The 24994-nt window shown below is 57.0% G+C and overlaps 1 protein-coding gene across 1 annotated transcript; it reads right to left on the bottom strand.

Moving 5' to 3' along the window:
- Positions 1-105: 105 nt before the first annotated feature.
- Positions 106-24603, bottom strand: LOC109434829 (maestro heat-like repeat family member 5). The gene is made up of 29 exons (XM_088799295.1): positions 24582-24603; positions 22692-22759; positions 21487-21598; positions 19797-19945; positions 19545-19619; positions 18400-18516; positions 17945-18064; positions 17190-17339; positions 16963-17085; positions 16794-16870; positions 15888-16020; positions 12421-12516; positions 11660-11764; positions 9186-9328; positions 8926-9049; positions 7517-7666; positions 6679-6833; positions 5451-5595; positions 4970-5154; positions 4494-4631; positions 4206-4317; positions 3826-3942; positions 3157-3333; positions 1778-1933; positions 1067-1189; positions 811-861; positions 620-722; positions 352-426; positions 106-206 (listed from the first exon to the last, which is right to left on the bottom strand). The coding sequence occupies exons 1-29, from the start codon at positions 24601-24603 to the stop codon at positions 106-108; spliced, it is 3402 nt and encodes a 1133-aa protein (XP_088655421.1).
- Between the last annotated feature and the right edge of the window lie 391 nt (positions 24604-24994).

Genomic DNA, 24994 nt, shown 5'->3' with positions numbered 1-24994 from the left:
GAGAGGCAGAGAGAGCCCAGGAGGCCAGGGGGAACTCTGTCATGTTTAATAGAGAGAATTGCACAATACGACACAACTACAAGCGGCACAGCAGGCAGCCAGGGCTCAGTGGGCTACGTTCTGGAACAGTTCGATGACGTTGTCCAAGTGGTTCTGGTAGAACTTGCGGCAGATGGAGTCCTGCTCCTGCTTGAGGACCTCGAATTCTGCAGCACAGACCCAAGGGTCTGACCACACGGCCACTCCAGCAGGGCAGGGCAGGGGCACTGGGGCCAGGGGCCGGGGGCCGGGGGCCGGGGCGGGCAGCCCGTGTGGGTGCGGAAGGGAGATCCAGATGGGCTCTGCGCTCACGTTTCCTGAGGAGTTTCACATCGCCCGTCTTTAAGGAGAAGCAGAGGTTGCTGAAGTAGTCTTGCAGTATCCCTCCTGCACAGCAGGAAGGTGATGAGTGGCAGGAGACCAGAGCCTGGCTGCTGGGACCAATGGTGCCCAGCCTGGGCCCAGCCCACTGCCCCTGCTGGAGCAGACCCCAGGGCGCTGGCACTCGCAGTCCAATGCAGCCACTCTGGCAGCGGGCAGTGTGGGGGTGGGAGAGCAAGGCCCCTGGGCCACCACCTACCGATGAACTTCATGGCTGTCATCTTCAGGTGCCTGTGGGGGCTGCTCAGGTAAACCAAGGCCTGCATGAGAAACTTGTGGTAGCTGGCGAAGTTGCTCTCCACCTGCGGAGGGGGCAGAGATGGCGGTGGGTGGGGACAGCTGCCAAGCAGGGCTCCCTGGTCCAGGCGCATGGTGGGGGTGGTCTCCCACATGGCCCAGCTGGGAGGCCTGAGCCGACTGCTGAGAGACCACGCTGCCCCCCTGAGGTACAGAGCAGGCACTCAACTGACAGGCACACAGCCGAGGCAGACGTCCCCGAGGGGTTCCCAGCATCATCCCACCCCCATGTGGATGCCCCTCAGAGGGTGCTGGGGTGAGCCGATTCCTGGAGGACCCTGACTGCACACAGCCCATCTCCACGTCCCTGGCCTCCCTGCCCCTGCTTGGGGAGGCGCCGGCATCTTACCATGTAGACAAAAATATCATTCTCGGCACTCTGGCCATGACCCCACGCCAATTTACTGAACAGCTCCTTCCGAAACTGCCACTTAAGCAAGATGGCGCAGCGTAGGAAGGTGGACTTTGTCTTCTGCGGGTGGGAAGAGAGTGAGAGAGAGAGAGACCCACACAGGTAACAGCCTCCCATTTCCACCCCCTTTAGGAAGACTGCCCTCAGGAGGGGGCCCCTGGAGAGGATATTCCAGCAGATTAGAGGCGCCTCCCAAAAGCATGAGCTAGGAAGCCTTGGGGCCTGTGAAATGGCTGGTAGCAACAGGGTCACCCCATAACCTCCATGGGGGCAGGTGCCCTGGAGCAGGCATGGTATGCACCCAACCCCAAATGCCAGGCTCCCAAGGCTGATGGGGGGGCTATCTGAAGCCAGGGGAGGCTCTCAGGGTCCTGGATAAAGCCGGGGTGAACCTGGAGACAGGCAGGGCCAAGGGAACCATCACCCTGGATGAGTTCTCTCCTGTTCTCCCTCGGCACGTTTCCTGGCAAGGTCATGCGGCCTCTCCAGAATGGCAACCTCGCCCTGGTCTCCACTTACTGGGGCTCAGTCCTCCTAAGCTGCCCGACTGAGCCGTAGGCAGGTGGGGCCTTCCCCATCCCACTTCCAGACCAGCGCAGGCCTCTCTGGAGCACGCCGTCCTGCCAGAGGCATGGCCGGGACACTCACCCTGACCACTGCAGGGCAGGAGTCAGCCAGGTGGAAGAGCAGGGGCACCAGAGACCAGAAGGCGTGCTTCCTGAGCATCTGCTGATGCTTCTTACCACCGCTGTAGATGACATTGCCGTACAGGAAGATGGCCCCTCCACGCACGTCTTCCCGTTCCTGCCGGCAGCGGGCAGGCCTCCCCTCAGGCAAGTTGCATGCTGGCGCCCTCAGCCCCTACACCACCGCCTCCCTGCCGGCCACCACCCCATCCCACCCCTTGCTGTCTGGCCCAGTGACCTGCAGTGGCCAGTGTTTGCCCTCTCATCCACCCCTCTTCAGCTCAGGGCCAGCAGACTTCACCCCTCTCCCCCACTGACGCTGCTGTTCACCTGACACCCCAGCCTGTCACACCAGCCGGAGCTGCCTTCTCTCCTGGTTGCCCCTGTGCCCCTTGCCACCCCCTCCAATGGCTGCGGCCTCCTCCGGGATTGGCCTCTTCCCCCTGGCTTCCGTCCTCTGCGATTTCTGTGGGGACCTCAGGCTGACAACAGTCACACTTCCGACTCCCAGACAGGCCAGTGTGGGGGTTAGAGCACAGACCCTGGTGCCAGATCTGTCACTTCCCAGCTCTGTGACCCTGGGCAAGGCTCCTTCAGTGTGTGACTCAGTTTCACCTTCTATAAGAAGGGGCCAAAAAGAGTGCCCTTGCCCTGGGGACGTGGTGGTGACTGCGTCTGGCCATCTGCTGCTCCATCCCCGCCTCCACAGCCTCACGCAACAGCCTTGGGACAGCAGCACCAGGGGTCTCCAGGACCCCTTCACAAAAGGCAGCACCATCTGACCCCCACCTGGCTCCACCTCCCTCTTCCTCACCTCCAGGAACCAAAGCACCTATCTCCCACTTGCACACCCCTACTGGGGCTCACCCCACCCTACACTCTGCCCACTCCCCTCAATGTGCCTTCCATCCCTGAGGTTCACCTGCAGCTTGTCTGCCTGTCTTGGCTTAAGCCTCACCACCTGACCTCTCCTGACTTACTCAGAACACCTGAAATCATTAACCCCGCCTGGGGTGGCAGCCATCCCACCCATTCTCTACGTGGCTGCGCCAAGTGTCTTTCTGAAGACAAACTGCCGCTGCCTTGCCCTCTCCTCAACCCGAGCCAGCCACCATCATGACCAGTGTCCGCTGAGTGAGGGGTGTATGTGATTTGGAATGGTTATTTCCGTGACAGCCTGGAGCCCTTGAGAAACCTTTCTTTCCTGGGACCAGCTTCTCTCCTGACTCCTCCACCAGCTGGAGGACTTAACCCACAAGCCTGGGGGACGGGGCCCGCAGCCGCTTCGGCTGTTGTGACTGGCGGGCTGGGGTGAGGCGTTGTGCAAACGTGGGGTCTCACATCGTCAAACAGCTTCCGCAGGTGCTGGGCTATCTTGAGGCTGACGGCACCGACGCCGTGCAGGCCCAGGTGGTGCAGGATGTCACCCACGACCTCCATCAGGCCCAGCAGGTTCTGGGGCTCAGGCCTCAGGAAGCTGTCCAGCACCCTGGCCAGCCGGCTCTGGAGCAAGTCCACCTGCGGGGAGACGTAGCCCCACCACAGCTGCCATACTTCCTCCGAAATGCCCTCCCGATGCTCCACCGGCAACTTCATGCTCAACAGGGGCCCTCAGTCCCAGCCCTCAGCCCCCATCACGGGCACGGACATGTACTGGGAGGCCCAGGGCAGGAGACGGAAGGACGCCCCCAACCAGCGAGGTCTGAGTCTTCCATATACTGGGTGGAGCATGAACCCGACTACCTGGCAGGTGTGCTGTCGGTAAGGGATTCCCACCTGGAAAGGAGGCCAAAGTCGCTGACCTCAGAGCTCCCTTCAGCTCCAAATTTCCAGAATCCTCAGGCCTGTGCAGTACAGCAGGGTCCCCTCCAAACACTCCGACCCTCTCCTGCCCCAGGCCTAACTTCACCGTCCACCCCTTCCAATTCCACCTGTCACGGAGGCTCTTTTCAAATGCCTCCTCCTCCCGGAAGTCTTCCTGGGACAGAAGTGGGCGTGTCCTCCTCTCACCTTCTTAGGGTGCATGAGGACACTTCTGAGCCCCTGCAGGCTCATGGCCCGCACCAGCTGGTTGGGGTTGTTCAGGCCCAGGCTCAGGAAGTTGTCCACAGATTTCCGAGACACGTGCTGGGTGAGATTGTGACTGTTGAGAAACTGAGCAGGTTCTTACCATCAGACCACCATTTCGGCTACCAGGGAAAACCAGCCTATAGCACAGCATGAGATCGTGGGGTGAGACGCAAGGAAGCACTTCCAGACAGCAAGGAGGTCTGACGTGGAAGGCACAAGTTAGGATGGCATTATGCTGGAGGGTAGAATGGAAGTCCAGTTCGCCAGCCTCCTCCTCACCAGGGCCAGAGGGCACCGGTGAGGAGCGAGCAGGGACTGACCTCTGTGATGACGACGATAGCCACGATGTTGTCCCGTGCCTCGGAGCCCGTCAGTAAGATGACCGACTGTCCAAAGACAGCCTTGATCTCACAGTCATACTGGACCATGGTCCTGTCAGATGGCAGAGGCGCACACGGGAGCCCTGAGGGCTCCATCCTTGGCTAGGGGGGCCCTCGTCTCCCCACAGACCTCACTGACTCGGGGAGATGGCCCAGGTGACTGAGTCTGAAGTGCGGGGTCCCAGGGTGGGGTGTAGGAGGGGTGCCCTTCCCAGGCTTGGTGCTTACTTGGCCAAGAGGGTCACCCCCTCTGTGTAGGTCGCCAAGTGCTCAAAGAGCTCCCAGGCCTGCAGCAGCTTGAGGTCAGCAAACACCTCCCAGTGGTTGGTAGTCCAGAAAAGACCCTTCAGTGCCTCCAGGCACGTCCTAGGGGCAAGTGTGGGTGTTCAGAGGTGAGTCGGGAGGGGCTCAGCGCGCCACCTGGAGCGGAAGGTGGCTCTGGCTTTCTCCCGGACCCGCTCTCCCATCTGGGCCTGGGCAAGCTGTCACCTTCTAGCTTGCCCCCTTCTTAGGATCCTAAGTCCTGATAGCTGTAGGCGGCTCTACCCCCTGCTTCCCACACTGAACCACAGCCCCTAGGTGGGGCCAGAGCTCCTTCCTGCCCCAGCTCCTAGCCCAGGGCCTATGCCCACCAGGCGTTCTGTGGATGTGTGAGAGGAACCAGAGAGAGGGGGCTGGGCGCCGAGGCCGGTCACACATGTCACCTGCAGGGGCTGAGGGGTGTCATCTCCAGGACGTCCTCCTGGTAGTCTGTGATGCCGTCGACCATGCCCAGCTCAAACAGGTAGTGGAGCTGCGTGAGCAGGCCCAGGAGGATCCCCGCAAAGGCCCAGTGCACTGTGGCCTTATACTCCCGCATGTAGAGGAGCTCGTAAATGGTGTCCAGGGCCTGCAGGGGGCGACAGAGCAGGGCCCCGAGGGCCGCCACCCTTGGTGCTTGCATGGGGCCTGGTGCAGTGAGCAGAGGAGCTGAGAGCTGCAGCTACAGGGCTGCCCTGTCCCCAGGCCCCGCTGCCCTCGCCTGGTGGGACCCGGAGAGTCCCAGGGGCTGTGGCTCCACCTGGGACACAGCGTCCAGAGCCCTTGGCTCCTCTCGGTGAGACCCTGGCATCCCATAGGGCCCTTGAATGAGAGGCCATTGCAGGGGGGCAGGGAGGGACCCCAGGCAGGTGTGGTGCTGCTCACCAGCAGGGAAGTCAGCTGCACCTGCTCTGAGAACCTGAGGAGCTCCTTGGGTGGCCGCTGCTTCAATTTCAGGTAAAGCAGAGTGACGACCTTGCGGGCCAGCAGGTCATTGGTGGCCAGGGCCTTCCACAGCGGTGTGACCTGCCTGGGGAGGCAGGGAGTCCAGTCCCACCAGCCAGCTGGCCACACTGGACAGAGGGGCAGGCGGGACGCAACCCCTGGACAGCAGGATGGCCTGTGGACCTGTTGAAGTGGAGACTGTGGCTTAAGCCCTCGAGAAGGGTGCGCCTGTCATGGTGTGGGGTGTCCAGGAGGCTGTATTCTGCTGACCAGCAGGGCTGGGGCCCCTGCCCGAAGCTCTGAGTGCGGCTAGCCTCCCCTACCCTGGGCGCTTGCTCCCGCTCACACCCCCTTCCTGTGTGGCCCTGAGCAAACCCCACTCTTTCCCCAGCCTGTCTCCTCACCCTAATAAACCTTTCCTCAAATTAAAGAGAACTGCATTTTTTCTCTCTAATGTGTCTGGGCGCGGGAAACAAGGTGGCAAGGCATGTGCCAAGGCCAAGAAAGTGGGCTCACACCCCAGCAGGGCTCACCCCTCGGGCGGCCTGACAGGTGCTCCCGGATCCAGGTCCCTGAGAACGCCCTGTGGCCCCCGACAGATGATGGTCCCAGGGCACCATGGTCCCTCCGTCCTCTCTGACTTAGCGGGGCACACACACCACTGCGCTGGCGAGGCTATGCTTCTGACTCAGCAGGGACAGCCAGCTGACACCGCATTTCTAACGTGCTCCGTGTTGCAGACCTTGGCTGGGGGCCCAGTGGCTCTCAGCCCAGAGGGTTGACTGGGACCATGTGTGCCTGGGGCCGGGGTCAGCAGGCGGGAGCTATTTGGGGGCTGAGTAGTTTCTTCATGTCACCCAGCTCACCTCTGGCCCCTCTGCAGGTTGGCGTGTGGAGCTCTCCAAGTCTGAGGGATATTTCTGTGTAGAAATCCCCCTCCTGGCATTGCTGGAGCCTCAGCCTGGCACCCTCAGCTCGGCACCCCACCTTCGGGGACCCCACTGGCCCCGTTCTGGAGTTTAGGAAGGGGGCGGAGTCATGCCAAAGCTTGTGAGTGCTTCTGCCTTTCCAGGACCAGTTTCCATCCAGGCAGTGACCATGGACTAGGAGGGCGAACCCCAGAGGGTGGCCACGTGCTCATTTCAGTTCGTGCATGCATGTGACCTACCTCTCTGAGGGGTGGCACAGGGACAGCATGACCTCCACTGTCTCCTGGGTATGCTGGGCCCCCAGAACTGCCACCACCTTCATCATGGTCTGCAGGATGTTGTTAAACAGGACGCCAGGCAGCTCCTGGAACAGGCCTTGCAAGACCTCAGCCACCTGCATGGGGAGGGGCAGGCGGCAGGGGCCTCAGTGCAGCCCCTCCAGCTGCTGCCCCTGTACCCTGCTGGCCCAGGGCCACCTCCTCCACGCAGGCATCTGGACAGCCTGACGAGGCGTCTGAACTAGGGCCCAATGGGGATAGCAGGTGGGAGCAGCCTCTCACCTCACAGCTGCTGAAAATGGGAATCAACCCCAAAGGGCCGGGGGTTGACCAGGCCCGAGGAGGGGCTGAGGACAAGCTTGGCCAAGCTAGGCGGGAGACAATCAAATCCTGGGGTGGGGGAACCATTTGTCTCTCCTGCTGAACAAGTCTGTGAACAAGGTAGGGCCCTGGGACCTTGAGGGGATCCAGCCAGAAAGCAGGGTGAAGCAGGGACCCTGGGGTATCACTGAGGCTCAGCCCTGCTATCAATTAGGGCCATGCTGCTTCAGGCAGCTGGAGGCAGGGCTGGCCGCTGCCAACTGCCAGGAGCATCCTTGGGACCCACTGCCTCCTTTGGCTCGGGAGGTTTCCATGAAGAGGGGTGGTGAGCTGGCACACGCACACGGGCAGCCCTGGACACGTGGCCGTCGTGCACCCCATCCCCCCGAGCTGCCCTGCCAGGTCCTCCGGTGCCTGCACAAGGCACACTGCGCATGGCCAGAGAGAGGGGCTGTGGCCGCCTGGCCCAGGCGCCCACCTGCTCCTGCTTGATGCTGTGGTCCTCGGAGACCATGAGGAGGAGCTGAGAGGCGAGGTCGCACTGCGGGAGGCTGTGGCTGCAGAGCCCGTGCAGGAACGTGAGTACAAGCTGCGTGTGCTGGGCCACGCTCAGGTTCTCGTCCAAGGCCTGTGCCAAAGGGGCTTGGCTGAGGGCCACAGCGTCAGCAGTCATCCCGCTCTCCCAGGGCTGGGGGCTCTGCTCTTACCCACAGACGGACCAAATACCAGGGACATGGCCTTGCAGGCAACGAAGAAGGGCCCCGCTTGACCCCCTGCCCCGAACAGGCTGTTGGTGCCCTGCCCAGCTGGCCTTAGGAGGCCACGGGCCACCACCGGCAGCTGGAAGTCTGGCTGCTACAGGCTCCCGGCTGCCCCTTCTCTGGAGAATTGCTCTGGGGACGACAGCAGCGAGCAGCCTTGCCCAGGTCAGGCACCCCTGCCCCGCGGCCTGCAGCCCCTAAACAGTCACTGACGCGGGCTACGGAAGCCCACCCCCAGCCGCAAGGTGGGACCAACTGCTGGTGCAGGTCGAGCCGCAGCACTCCTCGTGGTCAGGCCGAGACCATACCCTGCTCAGCTCCTCCCTGCCCGGTCCTGCCTCCCTCACTCCCTTCTCCTGAGAACCCCACCAGAAGTCCTGTCCCAGGTTCTGTTTCTGGGGGACCCACCCCAACAACAGGCTTCCAAACCCAGGCCTCCCTGGGAGGGATTCCCAGGGGTGCCCATTTGCACAGAGGGGTCACCACTCCTACAACAGCCTGTCCTGAGAGCAGGCTGGATGTCCGGCTCAGGGACCCTCACTGGAAGATGGAGAAACTGAGGCCCAGAGAGTTTGACTGACCCATCCAAGGCCCCCTGGTCAGTTAAGCACAGAGCGTGGACTCAAACCCAAACCCTCAACTCCCAGTCCAACGAGAAGGGAGGGCCGAGCCCAAGACAGCAGATGGGGAGGGTGGACAGAGAAATGGGAGTCCAGCCATCCTGCTTGCCTGGGGCTAAGGGGAAGTGCGAAGACCAGGACAGTCCCGACAAACTGAGATGGGATGTCACAAAGGAGAGGCCAGAAGGAGACAGGGTGCTGAGAAGACAGGTTTTGAAGATGTCAGTGAGACCTTAGAATCTGCAGTTCCCAATGGGCCCAGCCACACGTCCAGGTTACAGGTGGGTGGGGTCAGGCGGGATTGAAGGGGAAGGGAGCTGTCACTTTCCTGGAAAGAGCAGCAAGCTCCTGGCTCTGCCTAACCCGCCCCCTCGCACAGGTCGTCGGAGGCCTCCACTGGCCCCATCTGTAATGCTCAGGGGAGGTGGTTTGGGCAGTGTGGGGTTTCTGTGGGCGCACCCGGCCAGCCGTCAGCCCCTCGCTGCCCCAGCGCTGACAGGCCCCACCTTCACCAAATGGTAGAACACGTCCGATTCTCTGCAGGCCCTGGCTTCAAAAGTCTTCATTTCATGCAAATGCATGCATTCCTCCATGTGCCCTGTTGGAGGACACTCCGTCAGGAGCCCTGACCTGCGGAAGCCCAGAAAGTGACACCGTCCTCTCCAGACCACACGCGAGGCCCAGAGAAACCAAGGAGCCTGGCCGGTTCCACAGGAAAGAGTGGGCGCTGGCCTCTGCCAACGTCTCCTACCCCCTCCCTCCTCACAGCTCACCCTTCTGCCGGATTAGAAGCTGCAGGAGGAGGCACACACACTGGCGGGAGTGGGTCCAGGTGACCTCGTCCTTGTCTCGACATAGCAGCATCAGCAGTCCTATCTGGTGACCCAGCACAGAGGGCATGGCCTCTTCCTGCGGAGGGCGGGCAGTGAGCAAAGCCAAGCCGAGCTCCTTGGTGTCACTTCCACCGTCCCTCCCAACTTTCCAGCTCTCTCAATCCACTGCTCTGCTCAGCGTCTTGTGGGCAAGTCACCAGCTCAGCATCTGAGAAGAAGCTCTCTTTCCAGCTCCAGGACAGCCCTTACCTCCCGACTCCAGCTTCCTCGTCTATAAAAGGTGGCATTGCATTGGTTCGGATGAAAAGTTACTGGTATTCTTATTATTTCGCTGTATGCATGCATATGTGTGTATGTGTGTTTGTTCTGGCTGCTTTAAGATTTTTTTTTCTACTTATCATTGTTTTTCAGCAATTTTCATTGTGATATGCTTTGGTGTGGTTTTCTTTGTGTTTATCCTGCTTGGGGTTTATTGACATTTTTGGACCTATGGGTTTATATTTTTCATTAAATTTGAAAATTTGCATCCATCCTATCTTCAACGATTTCTTTCTGTCCCAATCCTCTCACTTCTCCTTCTGGGACTCCGGTTATACTTGACAGTGTTCCCCAGTCACTGAGGCTTTATTTTTCATCTAGCCTCTCTTTTTTCTCTATGTGCTTCAGTTTCAATAGGTTCTGTTGAAAGTTCATCCTCTCTTCAAGTTCACTGATACTTTCCTCTGCAGGGCTCAATCTTCTGTAAACCAATACAGTGAATTTTTCATTTCAGATAGTGTATTTTGCAATTTCTAAAATTTCCATTTGGCTCTTTTTTATAGTTACTTGACATGTAGTTTTCTTGATACTCTTTATTCTTTCATTGTGTTTATATTTTCCTTTAAATTCTTGAACATATTTATAATAGCTGTCTTCATGTTTTGTTTCCTCATTCCATCGTCTCTGTCATTTCTGGGTCTGCTTCTGTTGACTAGATTTTCTTCTAATCACGGGCCACTGTTCCTGCTTCTTTCCCACATCAAATAAGTTTTCAGTGTTTGCTGGACATTGTGAGTGTTCTATTGAATTTTGTTCTGACAGGCAGTTAATTGATCCTTTGGAGGTTTAGGGGTTTTGATGTTGTTGTTGTTCTTAGGGCACACCGATGGTATTTTTTATGGATATATGTTTTCATTTCTTTTGAGTAAATACTAAGAGTGGAACTCAGCATTGTTCCAGGACTGGCAGGGGTTAACTTGGTAAAAACTGCTGAACGCTCTCCCAAGTGGCTGTACTGGTCTGCACTTGCACCAACAATGGCTCCACATCCCTGTCCACACTTGGTATGGTCCGTCCTTTTCATTTTAGCCTTCCAGTGGTAAGCGATGATGTCCTATTGTGGCTTTAATTTGCATTACCTTATGACAGATTATGTTGAGCCCATTCGTTTTCATGTACTTTATAAAATGCCTGCTTAACTTCTGCTTGTTTTAAAACTGGGCTGTTTAGCTTTCGATTGCATTGTAGAAATTCACTTAACCTTCTGGATGCACATCTTTTGCTAGAGACATACACACTACAGATATTTTCTCCTGTCCGCATCTTGACGCTTGGGTCCCTTAATAGTGTCTTGTGATGTACAGAAATTTCCAATTTTGGTGAAGTCCATTTTAGCCATATTTTTTATTTACAATTGCTGCCCTCTACATTCTGTCTAGGAAATCTTTGCCTATCCCAAGTTTGTAGGAAAATTCTGTTTTCTCCTAGAAACTACATTTCGTGCTGTGATTCATCTTGAATGATTTTTGTGGTGTGTGAGATCGGGGTTGAGGTTTGTTTCCTGTTTTTCCCTGTTTGGGCCTCTGTTTGTTTCACCACTTTTGTGGAAAGTACTTTCCTTTCCCCATTCAATAGCTTTGATGCCTTTGTTGAAAATCAATGGACTGTACAAGTGGGGTCCTAGTTTTTGACCCGCTCTTCTTTTTGGTCAATCTATTGGTCTATCTTTACTCTGACACGTGGTCATGGTTCCCACTAAGTCCTGAAATCCAGCAGTAGCAGTCCACTCATTCCTTTCCCAAGATTGTTTTGGCTGCTCTGGATCCTTTGCACATGTGGAGCTCCCCTCTGGACCTCAGCTGGACACTTTGCTCCTGGCTAGCCCCCTGGCTTTCCTCCCTCCCTTCCTTCAAGCCTTGCTCACAGGCAACGTTGCCAGGAGACCTCATGAAGACAGCGTGTGTGCCTTGTCTCCAGCGCCGTGCCTACCAGTCCAGATGTTCAGTGAATGCTGACTGCACGAGTCAGAAGGCGGCTGGGAGGTGAGCTCCACATCAAGGCAGAGCGTCACGGGGTGCCCTGCCCCCCATTTGCTCGGGCCTGCCTGCCTGGCCACCCTCCCGCAGGTGGGGGCTGTCAGAAGACTCACAGTGAGCACCACACAGTCCAGCACGTACTTCAGGAGCAGGAAGATGGACTGTACCACCCGCTTGCGCTCATAGCTCTTGTCCGACTTCAGCCAGGGCTCTGTGTGCTGGGATGGAGACAGGAGAGCTGAGGAGACAGGTCTACCCCACAGGTCCACCCTTACCACCCAGTTCAGACCTGGCCTAGGGCACAGCCACTTGCACATGGGTGATGGGAGGGCTGGCTGGAGCTGGTCCTGCTCCACCAGATGTTTCCCCCTTCTCTGCCCATCCATCAGCCCAGCTCCCTCAGGAGAGCCTGGGTCTGGGGCCACATGACAGACTCCAGAATGCTCAGGAAAGCCCTGGGCTGTGGGAGCTCTGGAGCTAAGCAGTGTCTGGCAGATATCTGGGTTTGTCTCAGTAGCCTCAGGGCTGCAACAGTTGTGGAGGCTGGTGGATCAGAGGGAAGCCAGGGTGTTTGAAGGAGAGCATCTCCAGGCTGTGGGAACCCTCAGATTATTCCTGAGACTGGTCCTTTCTCCAGGGGCACTGGAAGGTAAGCTCAATGAGTCATTCTGTTCCTCACAGGGTCTTTGACTCTTCTGAAACACCCACCACAGCCCTTACAAGAGGTGACAGCCCCCGGCACTTGGGCCAGGGTGCAGGGCAAGCCTGCCAAACTGGGACCCACGTTGAGTGGACCATGGAGAAGCCGAGGCCAAGACTGGGGTGGGCACTGGAAGCCCTTGGTTCTACACCAAATGCTGCCCACAACCCTCACCTGCAGGAGGAAGCAGACCTCATCCATGGTCTTGTTCTCAGAGATGAAGGTCTGGAGGAGCAGGTCAAGTGCCTGCATGGACTTCTGGTACAGCACCTACTGGGGCAGATGGCCACCTGGTGTTGCATGGCTGGGGTTGGCCTGCCAGCCCTGTGTCCCTCCCTGGCCAACAACCTTGTCCAGTCCTTACTAGGTGCTTGGGGAACTGTCCCAGGTGAGGGCTTGGCCAATCCTCCCTGCAGGGCCCCAGGTAGACAATAACATGTGCCCCAGCTGACTGATGAGCCCTGGAGGAGGAGGACAGCCTCCTTGGAAACAACCCCCAGGGTGCCTCCCACCACTCCGGCATCCCACAGGTCACTTCTGCTGCTCATGTCCTTTGTTTGCCTTAAACACCTCCATCCCTCAAGGGTTAGTCCCGTCCTCTTTCCTCTTCACCCTCCTGGTCCTTCCTAGGAACATTTTTGGCATAGATATTCAGAACTCTGGTTAAAAGCCACGCACCGACCTGCTCACCATGGAGGCGGATGGCAGACCAGCACAGCACTTGGCACTAGGAGTTGCTCGATGATTGTTGAATGAATAAGTAAATACATTAATATTATGTGATGCTGCAGATTGTGGGAGTATGGCATGCACCTAACAGATACTGGTTAAGTGAATGATTCTCAGTGTTCCTCTGCATGGTAGTGCTATAACCTGCCCCCTTGACCACCTAAGGATCAGAGATTGCTCAAGTTCAGAGGACACATATATGCCATAAATGCAAAAGAAGACAGTGAATACAATTGACATCCTTTTAATGATTCACTAGCCATAAATTCACTCTCTCCTTCAATGGATATTTGTTGAGCACATCCGATACATCCCACCTGTGGGGAGATGTAGAGTAGGAAATAAGCCTGGCTCCTGACCTTGAGAAGATCTCAGTCCCATTGGAGAGAGGCAAGAACACATTGTAAAAATTGAATAAGAATAGAGATAAATGTCTAATCACCTCACACCTGTTAGAATGGCTATTATCAACAAGACAAGTAGTAACAAGTGTTGGAGAGGTTGCAGAGAAAAAGAAACCCTCATACATTGCTGGTGAGAATGTAAACTGGAAAGCAGTAAGGAGGTTTCTCAAAAAATTAAGATAGGGGCGGCTGGATGGCTCAGTTGGTTAGAGCGCAAGCTCTGAACAACAGGGTTAACAGTTCAATTCCCGCATGGGATGGTGGCCTTTGCCCCCTGCAACTAAAGATTGAAAACATTGGCTAGACTTGGAGCTGAGCTGTGCCCTCCACAACTAGATTGGAGGACCACAACTGATGGATCCGGGAAAAACACATTGCTCCCCAATATTCCCCAATAAAAATGTTTTAAAAAATTAAGAATAGAGTTACCATATGACCTCACAATCCCTCTTCTGGGTGTCTACCTGAAAAATTTGAAAGCATTCATTTGTAAAGATGTATGTACTCCGGTGTTCACTGCAGCATTATTCACAGTGGCCAAGACATGGAAACAACCAAAGTGTTGTGCTAGTGTTTGGAAACAACCAAAGTGATAGATAAAGAGGATGTGGTACATATACACAATAGAATATTACTCGGCCATAAGAAAAGATGAAATTCTGCCATTTGAGACAACATGGATGGATCTTGAGATTATCATACTAAGCAAATTAATTCAGACAGAAAAAGTTGAGAACCATATGATTTCACTCATATGTAGAATATAAAACTGAAAGTAACAAATGAACAAACAAAAACTCAGACACAGTACAGTGGTTACCAGAGGGAAAGGGGGTTGGGAGGAGGTAGAAAGTGTAAAGGGGGTCACATATATAGTGAGGGAAGGAGATTTGACTTTGGGTGGTGAACACCCAATGCAACATACAGATGATGTATTATAGAATTGTACACTTGAAACCTATATAATTTTATTAACCAATGTCATCCCAATGAATTTAATAAATGTTTTTTTTAAAAATGAACATCTAAGCAAGTTTGAGACTGTGTGTTGCTATTTAAGTGCCATGGAAAAGGAGAGTCATCAAAGACATGGTGGAGAGCCACTCCCCTCTGATCCAACAGTGAGTACGCACTCACGCCAGATGTGCAGATCCTGCCCTCTCCTCCCACCCCCCTCCCATCTGCGGAATGCTGCTGGAGGCCAAGGCAACTGGAGTTCACAGAACAGAGACATGGAGCAGAGAGAGAGGCATGGAGAGAACACTGGACATCTACAGAGGGGCCCTCCTTGAGTCTTCAGCTGAGTGCTGATCAGTGCATGTGTGTGGGAGTCACTTGAGGCCAAAGAAAGTGCCAACTTTCTAAAAGAATCTGTCAATGTAGAATTCTATACCCAACGAAAATGTCTTTTTGTAAACAAAAGTTAAATAAAGACCTTTCCAGACACACGAAAGCCAAGGTACCAGAACAGTTAAGAACAAGTACAGGATATTCTGTAGGCAAAGGACATTGATACGGGATGAGCCCACAGAAAAGAACGAGAGCTGCAGAGATGCTCACCGTGTTGGTGACTGTGAGACTCTTTTTTCCTTATTGCCTACGTCTAGTTAAAAGACAACTGGCTGTTTAAAGCAGAAATAATAGCAATGTCTGTGTAACATGTGTAGAATTGAAGTGGATGACAATAGCAATGCAACACCAGGGAAGGCCATCATAGGCTAAGGATGTTTCCTATGAGCTTTAAACAACTAGTAAGGTAACGTAACAAAGTGGTCTTGCTAATAGAAAAAGCACATCAAATGGAATCATCAAGAAGTTCAGTTAATTCAAAAGAAAGCAGAAAGAGAGGAAAAGAGGAACAAAGAATCGACAGGACAAATAGGAAACAAACAGTAAGATCAGTAAGATGGTAACATAGCCCCAATTACCTGAGTGTGAGGGGCTAGAATCCCCCTCCCCTAATTAAAATGCAGAGCTTGTCAGACTGGATAGAAAAGCAAGATCCAATGATATGCTTCCAAAAAAAGACAAAAACACTCTACGATGACACAAATACGTTAAACATAAAATGATGGAGAGAGGCTGCCTGTACCAACACTTGTCAGAAGACAGCTGGACTAAATGCATTAGTATCCGAAAAAGCAGATTTCAGAGCAAACAATAGTCCCAGCAATAAAGACGGTCATCTCATAATGGTACTAGACTCAATTCATCAAGAGGACATCGACACCTACGTGTTTATGGATCTAAGAACAGAGCACCAACGTAAATGAAGCAGAACCTGGTACAACTGCCAGAGATAGAGACAAATCCACACCTGTACAGGGATTTCCACACCCCTCTTTCATCACTGATAGGAGAGCCGACAGAAAATCGGTGAGTACATAGCTCTCTCTGCTCCCCTCTGCTCCCCTCACTCACATACATGGCAAAGGCTTAGTAAACTGGTCCAGCACCCAGAACTGGCCTCCCCGGGGGACAGACAGGCCCCAGGACCAGGGCAGTCACCATGACATCCGGGACTGACTCCTGCGGAGGTAAACAGTTTTTCAGCATCTCCGTGGGTGGGAGCTTGTACAAGCTCTCCAGGCAGGTTTGCAGGATCCTGGATTTGACCATGGGCTTGAGACTGGGCCGCAGACTGCTGGAAGAAACACACAGAGGATTCTGGATTTCTTCGCACAGCCCACTATCCTGGGAATGAAAGGCCTGGCTGAAGCAGGTTCCCAGCGGGGAGAGCTTATGTAACTTAAAATGTGCAAGTGGGTCTGGATTACAAACAGGCCTTAGACTGTGGCATGGAGTGGGGCACGGTGGGATTGCAAGAGCTCATTTGGACTGGCAGGGGCTAGCCCAGCTCATTCACTCGCTTCTCTTGGGTTTATTGACATGTATTTGTAAGAAAACTTCGGGATTATTCTGGGGTCAGTGTCAACACTGAATGAGATCAGGCGTCAATATGTGGGAAAGGCCCTAGTCTGTGACCAGGGTCAGGGCTCAGTGTGTGACCAGGATCAGGGCTCAGCGTGTGACCAGGATCAGGGCTCAGCGTGTGACCAGGGTCAGGGCTCAGCATGTGACTGGGATCAGGGCTGTGTATATATCCAGGACGAGGGCTCAGTCTGTGTCAATGTTAACACGTTGCGTACGGCGGGGTTTAAATCCCTCGTGAAGATTCTCGTGATCCGTACGCAACGTGTTAACAGCCTACCTTGGACAAGAAACAAAGTCTAACTCTCCCTGATAGAATGTGGTGGCCCCCGGCTTCAGCTTGTCCATCAGCTTTAGTCCCTGGCGTCAGCCTCACCGACTCTGGCCCTTATTCACAGCCTTTCATCTCCTCACACATAGACCCTCACCCCACACTCAGAGGACCTGGCCTGTCTTCATTCCTGGACCCTGAGCGGGAGTTACCTGAGCCCCACAATGACCAATATGATCTTCTGCCGGAACAGGGTGGCCAGGAAGTTGGGCTCTTTCTGAAGGATACCCTGGAAGGACAGAGAGAGAAGGCATGGTGGCGGTGCCGGGCCCTGCCCACTCAGCCTCCTCTCCCCTGATGGCCCCTGCAGGGGTCACTCACCAGGAGACAGTGGATCAGCTCTGGTATCTGAGTGAACTTGTAGCTCTGGGTGCTGTTCTCCCACCTGAGAGCTCTCATGAGCATGATGGTCGCCGAAAGGAAACTCCTTTTGAGGGTATTATCCTGTCGGTGCACAGACAGACAAGTGGGAAGAGCCACGGGTCACCTGTGATGCATCAGCACACAGCCCGTGCCCACCCGTCGGGGGCGCCCCGGGCAGGGCTCACGTCGCTGCTGCATGAGTAGTAGTACACCATCCTGGAGACGAGGTTGTCCACCCAGGGCAGGACGCGCTCCCCGGCGTGTGTGGCCATCTGCCCATAGCAGAGCAGGGACATGCTGCCCACCCATTTCCAGTGCGTGTTGGGGTCCGGCTGCTGCAGGCAGGGAGGGCGCTGGGGAGCGGGGCCCGCAGAGGCTGCCAGACTCTCCGACCGGCCGTGGGAGAGTGGACTCGCGGGAGGGTCAGTCCTGTGCTCAGGCCCAGGGCTGTGTTCCCAGACCCAGTGCCAGCCCCTCCTCCAGAAAGCCCCTCTGCCCCCCAGCCCCTCTCGCTGGACCCGCTCCTTCTCCAGGCAGCACCCCTCCTCCAAGCGTCCCTGTGGTGCATCTGCTCCTCCCAGCCAGGTGCCCGGGACAGCGGCTGGCTAACAAAATGGAGCAGCTCAACCTATCCATCCCCCAGGTCAGGTGCACAGGTAAGGAAACTGGGGCCCAGGCCACACACAGCAGGCAGGCCCCACAGCCCCTGACGGTCAGCCCTGATGGAAGCTCTGGCCCCCAGGCTTGGGGCTCTGGGGACCAGGCTCACGTCTGCAGTGTCACAGTGAGTTCAGAGGCCTGAGTCTCACACGCTCTCCCCTCAGGGAGCTGGGATGGGCAGGGGTCACCCCTTTGTTCCCAGTGAGCAAAGGAGGCTCAGAAAAGGCAAGTGACGCTCTCCAGGCCACCGGCCCCTCCCGTCCCCATTCACTCTCTCTACCTGGCTGTCTGGGGATGTGAAGGATGACGTCAGGGACCTGGTGCGACCCAGGTGCTCCAGCATGGACCACACCACCTCCATGTGCGCGGAGGACGTGATGCCAATGGCCAGTGCAATATCCTGTGGGCCAGAGAAGCCCGTGAACTGGTCCGGAGCGGCAGCGCCTGACGTGGCCTTCTCTCTCCTGCCCACCCCTGTCCTGAGCAGCGTGCACCCCAGGGGGCCACCAGGCTAGGATGGAGCCAGGATACAGCCAGCCAGGTCCCATGGCCCCTCTGGATCAGCGCCTGCACCAGGGACCCCCACGCTTACTGACAAAGTGAGTGCCGGGTGCTGTGCGAGTGGCAGGCGCATGACAGGAAGGGTGGGAGGGCAAGGGCCAAGAAGCAGCCAGGCCACCTGCTCCCGAGGGGCTGTGTGAGCCACAGGGGGCGGTCCCAGGGCTGCGGACCCACCTCCTGTTGGCTGGACGACTGCTGGGACAGCTCGAGGAGGCCGGCCAGGTGCTTCTTCACCAGCTCCACACTGGGACACTCTCTGAGGACCAGCCCATAGATATAGAAGAGGAGGGTCTGGAGAAGGATGGAGCAGCTGTCAGGCCAGTGGGGCACAGGAAAGCGGCAGCGTCACCACCGGTGATGGGAGAGTGAAGTCTGGGAACCCCCACCCCAGGCCCCACACCACCGCTGCCGCCACTGGACCAGGCTGTCTGTGAGGCTGAGTCAAGCGGGGGACACCAAAGCCCCCTCCCACCCCACATGGCTTTCGTGCTGGTCCTGGGGCTCCAAGCTTTGTGGTTCCTGTGGGGTGGCACCCAGACCCCGCACTTAGAGCCTCAGCCCTTCCCCCTAACCCCCAACCCCGGGGCTGGGCCGCAGCTTGTCCTGTGCCCCCCCAGGACACCAAGCCCCCTGACCACCCCCCTGCAGCCTTGGCTTCAGAGCCCTCTGGCCACAGCTGACTTCCCAGCCCACGCCCCTCAGGCACCAGGAGGAGCCATGATGCTCTGCACCCCAACCACCGCTCACATGGCGCAGGAGGCCACACTCAGAATCTTCTAGAATTCCCCTTTGTTTTTCCCTCGATGGAAATTTGTAGTTTCTACACTGGGCAGAACAACTTGAATGGAACACATTTCCCTACTTTCATTGCTGACATCTCTGTCCTGTGTGTCGCCGTGCTAGAGGGTTAGGCCCATGAGGGCAGGCACTGCTGTCCCAGCCACTGTCCACTGTCCACTGCCACATCCCCCCAGCCCAGAACAGGGCCTGCCCGGCTGGTGCTCAATGCTCAGTAAATATGCTGAGGGAGGGAACAGTGGAATTGGCGCTCCTGAGACCACTGTCGCCTCCAGGCCTCGCCCACCTGATTGGATCTGAGTGTCCTAGAGCGACCAAGGTGTGAGCAGAGCCTCCTCGTGGCTGCAGCACCCCTCATGCCTTTCTGGCACTTTCCATGCACTGGGAGCTTCAGGTCATGTCAGTCACTTGGGGAGGGGAGGGGAAGGAAGGGGAGGGGAGGAGCCTGAGCTGGCACAGCTTCTCCAGCCTCTCCAGCTTGCACCATGGACAGCCTGGGGCAGCCCTGCCCAGGTACTGACCTTCTCTAAAGGCTGCTTGAGGTCCAGGTTCAAGGACACCAGGAGCTCCTGGACGCAGGCATCTGACACCTCCTCCTTGATGAGTTATGGACAGAGAGCACAGAGCTCAAGCCCCGCCAGCTCTACCAGGTCAGCGGCTTCGGGCAGTGCAGCGGCTGCTGGGAGCCAAGGAGCGGTGTGGACCCACCGCCCCCAGTGAGCCCTGGAGAAGCAGAGGGTGGCGGGTGAGCCAGGGGTCTCCCAGGGTCCCACCTGGTCATGCTCCTGGATGTGATGGCAGATGGCCTCCAACAACAGGCTCTTCTCCGTGGCCGACATGACCCCGACTCTGTCCATGAGCGCTTTCTCCCAGGGTGGGCGGTCGCTCAGGGGCTTCACCGTGATTGCCCTGCCTGGGTGGTCTGCGGGACAGAGAAGCAGAGAGGCCGCGCTGGGACCCTGCAGCCTGTGCTGGGGCACCAAGGAGAAGCCCCAGGCCTTCCAGCTTCCGGCCCGCCTGCGACCCTACATCACTGGCCCAAACTGCCTTCTTTACAAAGCATTTGCAGGAAAAATAGTGTGAAAGTAGCCAGGAAACTGCGAACACAGAGGGCACACACCCCCTGGACACTGAGACAGGCGAGGGGCATGGTGACCAGCCAGAGGAGTGTCCCGGGACAGCATTCAGACCCCAGCCCAGGAAAGGGGACACGCAGGGGACATGAAACCTCAGCCCAAGAGGAGAACAGGGTGCCAAAGGAACTGCTCATCGTTTGGGACAAAAAAACCAACCTGGGTCCCTACCGTTGTCCTTGCACTAAAATAAATAGCACACACAACGTTTGACTCTCCCAGCTGCAGCTGTAAGCACACTGAGCCAATGGTGAGTTTTGTTTGACTATGGCTTAAAGACAAACAGCAAGGAGGGTTCTTTGGGGGTTGGAGACCTGGGCGTGGGGCACAGAACCAAGCCTGGGAGCTATATGATAGCGGTGACTTCGAAATTCTCTAACATTTTTACAAGGGTAATTGATACTTCTTTGATCAGAGAAAAGAAAAAGCTGCGAACCAGCATCCCATTGGGAATGGAAACAAAGTCGTGTCCCAGCGTGGGTCAGGCCCTGCCCTGCTTGCAGACAGGGAGCCACCCCCTCCGGGTCCAGCTCATCTCCTTGCTCCTGTGCATGTTGTAAAAGGGAACCTGCCGTGGGCATCTCAGCGTATCCCACACCCGAGCCAGTGACGGCGGATATGAGGGGCCGCTCTGGGAACCCCCAGCGGACACCCACAGCCAGGGCCACGTCACGCAGCGAATGCAAGGCCCAGGCTTGTTAGGCCACCTCACTGATGACACAGCTGGAGCCAGGCATTCACGCACGCACTCAAAGCGGTTAGAGAAGCCAGTACGTGCCAGGCACTGGAACCAGTGGGACCACAAATAAACTCAGAATGCCTGTTGTTAGCACTCTCCAGGGGTTCTGTGTCCCCAGGCAGCCTGGTTGAGGGGTGATAGGAGACGCCCCCCTGCCCCACCACAGGGGATGGGGGATGCCAGCTGTCCCCCGGGAGAGCTGTGGAGCCCGAGTTCTTGAGCACGGGGATGGCTGTGGCCTTCAGCATGCTGAAAGCGGGGTGCAGAAGACTGAGGCCACCACAGTAAACCTCGCCTGCCTTGTAAGGCTGTGGAAGGATGGCCCTGGTCTGTGCTGGTTCACTAGGCCCTTCTGGAAGTTTCTGTCTGCCTGCTGCCCCCGACAGTGTCAGGGGAGGATCCGGGGTTGGGGAGGGGGTGTGGATAGCCGTCCCTCCACCCAGGCCACCTCCCTCAGGGCAGCCCACGCCGCCTGCACTCCGCAGGCACAGAGCACACACTTAGAACCTGTGCCTAGAAACAAAGGCCCCCAAAGAGCGACCCGCTCAGAGCCGGGACCAGGGGTGTGTGGGCGCCCACTGGCCCGCTCACCAACATCCAGCTCCTCCTGCTCTTCTTCCTCAGTGGGAGACAGGAGGCTGGACCTCCAGTGGGGACGGTGGAAGCCATCACTGGGTGCGGCTACCATGGGGAGCGGCGCCTCCTGCAGAGACCCAGGGCAGCGTCAGTCACGCCTGCCGGGGCAGGGCCCAGGCCACACCAGGCCCCACCTCAGTCAGTCACCCACCCTTACCAAGTCCCCGGTCAGTCACGCAGCTCTGACGGCTCTCTGGGGACCTAGGGGAGGGGCTAGGAGGAGGACCCTAACTTGACTGACATTCGCAGCCCCAGGCGCTGCCCATGCCCTAAGGCCCCTGGGCCCCAGCCTGTCCCTCCAGGCTCCCCTCCCCAGAGGCTCTGTGCGTCTGTGTCCTGAGTTACGTGGCAGCGGCCGCCCTGGCTTCCCACTATCCCTCCAGCCACAGCTCAGGCAGGGCCAGTGCGCACGGCATCCAGCCACACGAGGCAGCGCAGACCAGCCAAGCAGGGGACCGGCCACGTGCTCTGAGAGGCCCTGCTGTACCCTCGGCCTTCCCTGGACCGTCCACCCCAGCCTGCTTCCACCGGTTCCCCACAGGAGGGGACCACAGGGCCCTCCAGGGGCTGGACCAGGTAGCACTTGCAGGTGTGCCCCTCACGGCCTCCCCTCCTCCCCCGGGGGATGGCAGCCTCGATACCACCAGCCACACCAGGGCTCTGACCTCCCTATGACCCCTCCTGCCCCATCCCCCGACCGTAGGTCATAATGACTCCCCAGGGCCGTCCACTCCACCGGCCCCACTGCCCTCCTCTTTCCCCAACCCACTTCCAGAAATTTAATCTATGGAAAAAATGAGAAATGCAAAAAAAAATTCACGGCTCAAGGATTCTTCACGAGTTTAAAATAGCCATACATGCTCAGAAATAGAGGAGGAAGGGGCAGTGGGTAAAAATCCTGTTTTTGAAGACTATTTAATGACGTGGGAAATTGCCCAGGATCCCACATGCAATCAAAAGGCATGTGATTCTAATTTAAAATTAAGAGTTATCTCTGGGTGCTGGGATTACGGATGATTTTTTTTTTCCTGTACCCTTTCCAAAAATATCCAATTTGTCTGCAATGAGCATGGATTGCCTTTAGAAAAAAGAGCACTTATTTAAAACCAAAGATGATGTGAGGCTTAAAAGAAGGGTAAGAAAATGCCAGCCAGCTCTACCTTAGGCCCGAGGGAGGGGAGCCGGCATGAGGGAGCTCGGCCCAGTTCCGGCTGCTGGTCTTGGGGACCTGAGGAGCAGACAGGAAGGAGTCAGGCCTCAGGGCCTGGAGGGTAGGGGTCTGAGCAGGCCTAGAGGGGCCCAGAGTAGGTGGAGGTTCACGTGGTGGGGGTGGACACCAGCCCCTCTGGCTTGTGGGCAAACTCAAGGGGTGTCTTTTCAATATCTGGGGTCAAGGAGGTAGTGCTGGCCCGAGGTCACTCAGCAACTCCGCAGGGTGGCCTGAGTCCAGCTGGCCCAGGACAGTCCCCCCAGGCACAGGACAGCAAGTTATTCTCCGAGAAAGCCGCCCGTGAACGGCCGCAGCCAGAGGGGATTTTGAGGACATGGGTGAGTTCCCAAGGATGGGAGCCAAGTCAGGCTGAGATGACCCAGGACAGCCTGGCTCCCCACCGGCCCAAGTGTGCCGGGCTTTTCTCAATGTCATCTGGAGGTCAGCAGACGCCTGTGAACTTCGGGGAGACTGAGGAGAAAGCAGGCAGACCAGAGATCACAGTCAGTCTCCAATGTTGGCTGAAGTGGGCCCTGAGGGGTGAGGAGGGCGCCACTCTGGGTGCAGCTGTCAGTCCAGGAGGAGCTGCCAAGGCAGCATGTGGAAGGGACAGTGGAGTGGTGCTGGCTCCCCAGGAGGGCTCAGCTCCCAGCAGGGAGGGGTGGGTACCTCCTGAGAGTCCTCTGCAAGTGAGTCCTATCCCCAGGGCTCCCTGGGAATTTGGTGCCTGAAATTGCAGTTACCTGGCTGGCCCTGTCCCCAACAGCCACCTGACCCCAAAATTCCATCCTCCAACTGATGCACCGGCAGTTGAGGGAGCTCCCAGGCACGTGACCATCGGTTTGGTTCTCTGGATGCTGTGATTAGCCCCTGTCCCTGCTTTGCCACCTGGCCCCTGACCCAGACAGGTCCTCAGACAGGGGTGTGACCATGGCTGTTGCAGCGCCCGAAGGCAGGCCTTGCCGCTACCCGGAAGACTCCCTCAGCCTCTGCTAGGCCTCAGTTTGGGGGATCTTCTGAGGCACTCCTGACCTCCACTAGGAAGACCCTTGAGGATAGGTGTCCCCTGACAGGGCATGTGTCCCCAACACCACCACTGGGGTGTTGTGTGCCGGAGTTCATTCCACAGGTTTGGGCTCGCTGGGTCATTCCAGAACCATGGTTCCTCGTGTCCCTGAGCCCCGGCTACTCTGCTCTCAGCTCCCACTGCCCAGGCCGTGCTTCTAAGAGCCCGGAAAATATAAATGGGTGTGGATGCCAGGGGGACGCAGCTGCCCTGAGGACAAGGGCATTTTCAGTGGAATTCTTTCTTCACAAGTCACAACTGACCAGAGGGCAGCTAGGGGCGTGGCGAAGCCAGCTGCCACCCTCAGCTTGAGGGGCCTCAGGGGAACCTGCGCCCTCCCTAGAAAGTGGATCTGAGAAATTAGCAGTAAATCCGACAAGGGCATTCTGCAACCCAAAGCCACCTCTGGCCTGGGCAGATCAGCCGGTCCCCTTCCTGGCAACTGCCCCATGGGGAGAACTGGGAGCACTACGGGAGGTTTGCAGCCTCGCGTGCATGGAGCAGGTACTCAGTCCTCAGAGGTCAGCTGCTCACACTCAGCTGGGCTGAGCCCAGGCAGGGCTTCCCAGACACCTCCCAGCCCAGCCCAGCGCGCTCTGGAGAGTGACGGCAGGAAGGAAGGAGTGTGGGAGAGCCAGGTGGGGAGGGACAGGGAGGCTGTGGGGGGGCCCTGGGCAAGCCCTCCCTCCTGGGGGCGAATGACAGACATGGTGTCACTGACTGCAGCATCCCCTGCATGGCTGACAGAATGGTGGGTGCTGTGCCTGAGCTCACCTCCGGGCCCAACGTCACCCATGGGTGCTGAGTCTATCGAACGATTGATGTGTGCATGGCACCTACCAACAGTCAGCCACATGGAAGGAGCGAACGAATGTATGAATGAGGGAGTAGACAGGTGGTGAGGAAGGAGCAGTCAGAGCTGGTTTGTGCCTGGCCGCTGTGTGCCTGGCCTGGAATCTAGGAGGAGCCTCGGGGGGCCAGATCCCAGTAGGCAGGCCCCACTCAGGTCACGCCAGGAGCCCTTGGCAGCAAGCTGGAGAGCCCCTAGACTTCCCACCGTCTACGCTGACCAAGCACCATCCTGTCAGCACCTGGTCACACACCTGTGACATAACTTCTCAGAGCCTGGGAGCCTGGGGTGAGCCGGCAGCGGGTGGGGGGCGGGCACCTCCAGCAACACCCCTGAG

Source organism: Rhinolophus sinicus, chromosome 6 (assembly GCF_057876585.1).
Source record: "Rhinolophus sinicus isolate RSI-liver-muscle chromosome 6, RSI-T2T, whole genome shotgun sequence".
NCBI lineage: Eukaryota > Metazoa > Chordata > Mammalia > Chiroptera > Rhinolophidae > Rhinolophus > Rhinolophus sinicus.
The sequence above is the reverse complement of the archived record's forward strand: the minus strand, read 5'-3'. Positions and strand labels throughout refer to the sequence as shown.